General features: G+C 38.8%; 1 protein-coding gene across 2 annotated transcripts; it reads right to left on the reverse strand.

Moving 5' to 3' along the window:
• Nucleotides 1–162: 162 nt before the first annotated feature.
• On the reverse strand, nucleotides 163–5953 carry LOC128884197 (cytochrome P450 6a2-like). Of its 2 annotated transcripts, XM_054137378.1 has the most exons (7): nucleotides 5811–5953; nucleotides 5498–5716; nucleotides 3922–4514; nucleotides 2817–3390; nucleotides 1343–1564; nucleotides 1009–1260; nucleotides 163–694 (listed from the first exon to the last, which is right to left on the reverse strand). In XM_054137378.1, the coding sequence occupies exons 3-7, from the start codon at nucleotides 4267–4269 to the stop codon at nucleotides 528–530; spliced, it is 1563 nt and encodes a 520-aa protein (XP_053993353.1). In that variant the 5' UTR covers nucleotides 4270–4514; nucleotides 5498–5716; nucleotides 5811–5953; the 3' UTR covers nucleotides 163–527. The 2 variants fall into 2 exon arrangements, with proteins under 2 accessions (XP_053993353.1, XP_053993346.1); XM_054137371.1 differs by lacking the exons at nucleotides 5498–5716; nucleotides 5811–5953 and having other exon boundaries at nucleotides 3922–5267.
• Between the last annotated feature and the right edge of the window lie 1681 nt (nucleotides 5954–7634).

Genomic DNA, 7634 nt, shown 5'->3' on the forward strand with positions numbered 1-7634 from the left:
ATTTGATTGAAGGAAGGTGTCGGTTAAATTAATCATTTTTTGGCTCGCAATATGCTGCAGTAATAATTGTAAAAATCATCTGGGTTAAAGTGTATCACATAACATATTTATATTATTTATTGATTTGCACGAATGACGTATAAATAAAGTTAACACGAAACATTAGAACTACACACTACAAATTTATTAAATAGTTCATACCACATATCTTTTATCTGTACATTGTATATTTCATCAAATACATTGTAAGTCCTGCTGTAAGATATATAAAATGTTTACAAAAATATAAATGTTTTATTTATATAACAATATTTGAAAGTTATTTTTACAAGTACAAAATAAAATAACGTCTATATTGAAGCTTAATCACTGGTCGTACTAGTATTAAGTACGCAATAAACCTATTGTTCAGGTTTTATTTTTAAAGTCGTCCTCTCGTCTTGTACATATACAGGGTTGCGTAAAAAAAAAAACGGAATTAAATTTCGAAGCGTCCCAATGTGCCCCGTAAAATACAATTTGCAGATTTAAGAAGACTGTATGATCTTGAGCCAGAATCCGTTCTCGCTCGAAGTAACAAGGCTGCGTCTACTGAACTTCAACGGCGTAATCGTCTTATCGCAGATCTCCACTCGATGTTTTCTTAAAAACGAAATTATTCCTATCTTGATTTGCAAGAGCGCGAATCGCATTCCTAGAATAATAAAAAATAATTGTTAAATATATCAATGAATAATTTTTATTCGTTATCTATTATTCAAACTATTGGGTTGTCTGGAAAGTCCATGCCGATTTTTGATAGGTAGTGCAGGTCTGAATATGTCGAAATGGCTGAAAACAAATAACATATACATATGTATATGTACATCCCTTAAAAGGTGGAAAGTTTGTGGAACAAAATGGTACCTATGTAATTCAATAAATATATGTTACAATTCAAATGTGCCTTTGAAGTTTTCTTAAAAATTGGTACGAACTTTCTGGACAACCTAATACATTGCATATTACCTATGCAATTTCGAGGTCCCTCCCCAAATGGGAGGTATGTGTATGGATGCCTCGTTCTTTTGTTCTCTTCCGTGAATCTCTCAGGATCGAAGCTTGAGGGATTTGGATAATAGTCTGGATCATGGTGAAGGCCGTAAATTGGTATGATAACCCGCATACCTGCTGGTAACTCGACCTTAGTATTTGGTATTTGATACTGATACTCGCATCTTCGGGAGAGGAGTGAAGCTGGTGGATACTTCCTAAGCGTTTCTGGAACGAATGTTGAAAAATGAAGTTTACAGAATCTTGGCAGAAAATATAAGAGGTACATCTAATTTATGTTGACTATTACCTGCAATCACCATGTCGAGGTACTTCATGTCCTGGACAGCATCGTAAGTTAGTTTGCCGTCTCTGTTGTCGATGGCGTCGTGAATATCCCGTCTTGTTTTTTCTTGAATTTCAGCATTCAGCGCTAACTCGTAAAGGCAAAACGCAATGGTGTTCGACGAAGTTTCATAACCAGCGGCGAAGAAAACAAACGCTTGCGCGGCAATACTGTTCTCGTCCATTTCTATAAATAACGATGCTTATGTGATAAAGTCATTCAATAGGAGTTATTTTTTCTTCTATCGTCCAAGGTATAAGCTATAAAGTCATTCAATAGGAGTTATTTTTTCTTCTATCGTCCAAGATATAAGCTATAAAGTCATTCAATAGGAGTTATTCCTTTCTTTATCGTTCGCCTATACAATGAATAAGCCTCAGAAATTTGAATTAAAATAAGTATTTACATTCAGAATTAGCGAAGTAGTTATAGATTTATAGTACTCCAATCTGTGTACTTTCTGTTTCATTATTAATCTCTGATTCATTCATCAGGAAGTGATATAAATCAGGTATAAGATTAGCAGTACACCTTTTCGCATACCTCATAGATAAGCAAATGTTAAAAATATGAATTTGGAGTTCAAGTCTGGAAACGTACAGTCCTTCTTTGTGGGAAGTTAACGAAACGGTTCGTTAATGTAAAGCATGGTTTCATCGCGGCCACGTGGTTCTTGGATAGCTATGAATGAAGTGCTTACTGTCAATTTTATCTTGATTAATTTGTAACAGAACTGTATCATTTACGACTGCACATTGTAGCTACTCTGAGCACGAACAAGTCGTATATTGACTGAAGAGAGTTATCAATTACGTAATGTTCTCCGATTGGTATAATTGAGTTGACCAGCAGTGATACAAGCCGTTACAGAAGCCAAACGTGGAAGTGTTTATGTTCGTTTGTCCTGGCTATTTGTTCGTTTCCATACTTGATGTACGATGCAGTGTATTTCGAAGCCATTGGTAGCGATTTATAGAAAACACTTGATAATTACAAAGTGGCAATTCGTGATGTTAAAATACCGATCATTCATTTTGAGCGTAAGATTAGATGGTTTATTTAAGACATTGTAGATGACTGTCATATCTTTTTAAACATTCAACACAGCGAAAGATGGATTATTACAGCGCATGTTAAGAATTTAATATTTTCCTGGCGCTTCTTCCCAAATTTTCGTTTGGGCATAGAGAGTAAAGGTCTTGCTAATTTCAACACTGAGGGATATGCTTGATAATTAGTTGCAGTGTCATGTTCAATTGCATAAGAATCGAAACTTGCTAATCTGCTATCGTGACACTCCGAAAAATTTGTTGAAATTGCATAACTGAGATGAATGGTATTCATTTACATTTTTACGTTACAGTACTTTCATATTTGTTGCTTTAACAATAGTTAAGTTATTTCTAAACATTTATTTTTATATTCTTTTAAATTGTACCTATTTCCTCGGCCACCTCTGCGTCTTCTTCATTACAGATTTGCCCGTTCCCCGTGTCACCTTCCAGCGTGCCCTTATTTTTGAGCTCGATCAACAAGTCCATGAAGTCGTGCCTCTTGACGTCGCTCTTTTCCCGTTGCCTGATCATCTGTGACACGACATCCTTGAAGAATGTCGTCACCCCTGGATCGATCACCTGGACACCCAAAAGCTTGTACAATCTAGGCATGGCGGTTCTGAGCATCCTCCAGAGCGTGGTCGTGTAGCTCGGTTTCGAGAGCTTCTTCGCCGCCCTGTGGAACTCGGAGTCCTCGTCGGTGACAGCATTTATTTGTATGCCGAACGCACAGCTACCGATGACGTCTATTGTAAATTTCGTCGCCAACTCGCGAACCTCGTACGGGCTATCGCCTTTGGCGGAGGCGTCGATTAGTTTCTGAAACTCCTCGCTGCACTCCGCCAGAAGGTAGAACATCCTCTTCAGTTTGCCTGAAGAGAAGGCTGGGGTCAGCTTGGACCTGAGGCTCTTCCATTTCTTCCCTTCCAGGTTGAACAGGTGAGCCAACAGGGGATCCTGATGAAAGATAAAGATTACATGTTCACTCTTTATGATTTTACAATGTAGGTGTTAGGTGCCATCTGCATATATGGGATATTTTATGGTTGCATTCGCGCATACCATTTATGGTCACCTGCATGTACCTGCTGTATGTGCTAACACATATATGATATATGCAATACATTGATATACAATGGTATACCATTCTGGGGTCCTATGTAAACAGAGACAGGGACAGTGAGGTTTTTTGAACACCCGAACATGTACTCCCTCACGTACTCCCGCTGGAATGTTTATCTAACTTAAGTGCTGCGTCCCGGATTTCGTCATCGACTGGAAAGCTGTTCCTAATGAGTCTGCCATTAAACGTCACGTCTTTGGATAATATTGAAATTGTCACATAAATTGGTCAGCCGCACTCTCTTTTATCTCACGTCGACAGACATTGATTTAATTCTTCTTGAGCAATGTTAGTTACTTCACTTTTAATTCATATATGTTCGATTCTATTAATCTAATTTTATTTTCATCAGTCGGATCCATTACCTGAGAATTTACCGGTATACCACGATTCGCGAAGCAGGCGAAATTCTTCACGCAGATATTCTTGATCAGGTCTGGGTCCCGCAGGATCAGCAAGGGCGATCTGACGCGGTACGCTCCAAAGAACCTTTCGTCCTTGAACCATTCGTACATCTCCTGGATGCCCTCAGGCAGAGATTTTCGAAACAACAGCATAGGCGCGAAATTGCCGAAGAACGGGATCGGTTTTCGAAACGGCACACCGCGACTCTCCCAGAAGTCGAAGGTCGAGGTAAAGAAGCAGTACAAAATCACCAGGAACAGTCCCAGCAAGAGGAACTGTTCCAGAAATCCTCTCAACACACTCCACATTTCGAGCAACGCAAACCCCCGTGTCGCATATACAATTTATTTATACGAATACGAAATTGTCTACGGCGTCGAATGTTAATGTTTATGCATGGTAAGCCACGTCCTGCCCGCACGCCAAACTGAAACCGCGCACCGGATATCGGTTCAATGTTATCGCCTCTATGGTCGACGGCGGTTTGTTAAACAAACGAATACTTTATGGACGTCGCGGCTCAAATTACGCAGTTCGGTGTTTCCATCGAATCCTTGGAATTGCTTTTAGATGTAAGTGCACCTGCTCTGTACGAGCGACTGACTCACGAGTAGCGATCGGATCAAGCACCTTACAAGTATTATACGCGCGCGAGAAAAGTGCCATAAGCCCCTCCACCCGTGGAATTGTCCAATCGTATTTGTCGAGGGACACTTGTTGCTTTAGTCCACGCTCGCGGGTACTAAAAGCTTCGCGGCGTCTACTAATGCGCACGATTGTTGTGGTACAAACGATGACAAGTCACGAAAAGATTTTTCTATGCTTTTTGTTTAAAAAAAAAATAATATTCAGACCTATGAAGTAAGATATTATCATTTATTGATATTGTGGAGTATTAGAAAAAAGTGCTTGAAAGAAATCAAGTAGAGTCAAGTGAATGTTTATATCAAGTTATCTGGCCACACTGATGTCCGCTACTGATTTGTATAGTAGTAGTAGTCCAACCCCGAAACCTTGTTTACTTAGTAAACTTTACTAGACTTGACTCGAATTCGCGAGTACCCATTGAACTTGATCCCATCGCTACTCATGAGTATCGCGTTTACATTCCCTCGCGTCTCCCAGTGAAATGCGAACGATGCTTGTCACGTGCACTTCTCGCGTGTTTATGCGTCCACCGACATCTCGATCGCACGTGATTATTAGGTCGCTAATTTCACCGTTCGGCCGCTAAACGACCAATTAACACTTCTCGGTTAATCACTCCTAAATCGTGACATTTATCGAGTCGACGTTTCATTTTCAAACGTTTAACGTTTCACTCACTAATTTGCACTTTCGTGTGAAGTTGTATCGCATTTACGTAAAGTATTTGCCAAGGACTTTCCCAACAATTTGGTTCATAAAAGATCGAAGTGAGTGTGAAAATAGTACTTGATGATAGTTAGGAATTAATCCTTCATCGAGAATCGTGTCGAGAAAGTTTCAAAACACATTCACGCGGATACTTATAATTCATCGTAAACTTTCTATTACTCTTCGACCAATAAATCGCAGGAGCGCAGTTCTTCCGAGTAGGATGTTCCTTTCTCCATCGAATATCCGCGGATATACTCCAAAGGTTCCCCTACGCGGCGTTTCTTTTAATTCTCAAATCTCTTAATCCTTTAATCCTCGCAGTGGCGTTACAACTAATCCCGCATTTTCGTCCGTTTTATGTAACATCGTTCTATTCATCGAACGAATTTTATCGCCCTGTAAACACCAGTTCCGATTAGAGGGGACCAATTATCTCTTGGAAGTCGTAAATACACGAGTGCAAAGTAACCAGAGCGTAGGCCTAACATACCACAAATACACTGCACGAGTTTGGGGGATAACAAGGAGATAGGAAGAGCTGGAGGAGGGAATGAAAGGAAGGAGGAGTGGAAAAAACGTCCCGTATACGCGATGCGTGTCGTTGTCGCCGAAAGGCTGACCTCCCACCGACTGGATATAATGTGTACGCATGCACCCATTTATAGAGACCTTTCGTTCCTAGTCTCTCGGATCGTGGTCTGTGTCCCACTCGTTTATCTTCCAGGGATTCATTATGCCCCTCCCTCATTCGATAATTGATGAGATATATCGAACCACTAGATCCAATCAACCGCTTAGGCCTCTCTTCTATTATTTACACGTAAATATCCGTTACGAATGATCGATAGCCTTGCATTCCCGCGTGCGCTGATACATGCAATCATAATAATGATATGATGACTGTAAGTAATACTGATAGTGGAATTATAGCTCTTTGGTCTCTATTTAAATTAATATTTTTCATAATAATTGTTAAGGCCACCTTCGTTGTTTCCTGAAACAATAAAGGTATTTAGTCTAAGTTAGATCTCACATTTTCCATAATGATGATGACTGTAAGTAATACTGATAGTGGAATTATAGCTCTTTGCTCTCTATTTAAATTAATATTTTTCATAATAATTGTTAAAGCCACCTTCGTTGTTTCCTGAAACAATAAAGGTATCTAGTCTAAGTTAGATCTCACATTTTCCATAACAATTATAAGGTTTTATAATAGGTTGTTAAGCAAAATAAAGTTGTAAGTACAAGTGCTTTCCTATTTGTGGAGAATAGTTTACGTAAATAGTAATTAGTGCCACAACCGATACAAAATTGTGAAATACGTGTTTCTAAGTAAAGCGAATTCCTGCGCGAAATTCCAGAACGCAGTACTAGATCGTAAACGTGTCCGTTGGCAAATTCATTGCGAATGAAAATAGATTTTACTTTTACAGCTAGCCTGGTTCCTCTTCTCTGTGTTTTTAGATGAAAACAGATGGCAGAGCAGACCTAGTTCGATTTCTTCCTGCGTGCCTTTCTCTGCCGTATAGCTCTTTATATGTAATTTATGATACTAGATCACCGGAAAAATACAAACACGCCGAACCGAAACTCGTTAGCACGATATGCACGCAGTTCCTTTCCTTCGGAGCTGGTCCCTTTATAATTTGCCTGTATTACATAAAAATGTATCGTCGGTTAGGAAACGTAACAAATTTAAGATTACATATGGCCAAAAGTACTCATTTTTGTATGACTTGCCATAATTATGATTTACGATTGGTAAGTCCAATATTAATACTATTATGATATACTGTGCTAGATGCGTGAGGTATGTGAAGTTATCGTACACGTACAACGATAAAATGAAAAGCATGCCTGATTGTGGGCTAAAAGTTATCAAAGTATACACATGTTTTTGATAAGATTGATAATGAATAGATTATTTGGAAATATTGCATAGATGCATCTTTATACAGATGCGTCCATGTGTTTGCATAATTTATTTTCTCATACCAATATCGAATTTTCAAAGGGTGTAAGTTGCTTTTGAAATTGTTTACAGTAACGTTCTGGAGCAAAACACGACTGTTGATCATGTTTAGTTTTCAAAGTACAATAAACAGAAATCCGTAGCTTTACCGGTCATCGTGAAATTTCGTTTGAATTGAACGTCACAATCATGGCGTCCATGAGACGATAATATTTACATATGTTGACAGAAAGCTACATTATAATTAAATAAGAATTGGGCTCGAAATAATTTGCAGGGATTGTTATTTATTTTAGAGAGGCACAGGATAAATAGATATTGGGCTGTCTGGAAAGTTCA

This window comes from Hylaeus volcanicus, chromosome 1 (assembly GCF_026283585.1).
Source record: "Hylaeus volcanicus isolate JK05 chromosome 1, UHH_iyHylVolc1.0_haploid, whole genome shotgun sequence".
Taxonomy (NCBI): Eukaryota; Metazoa; Arthropoda; class Insecta; order Hymenoptera; family Colletidae; genus Hylaeus; species Hylaeus volcanicus.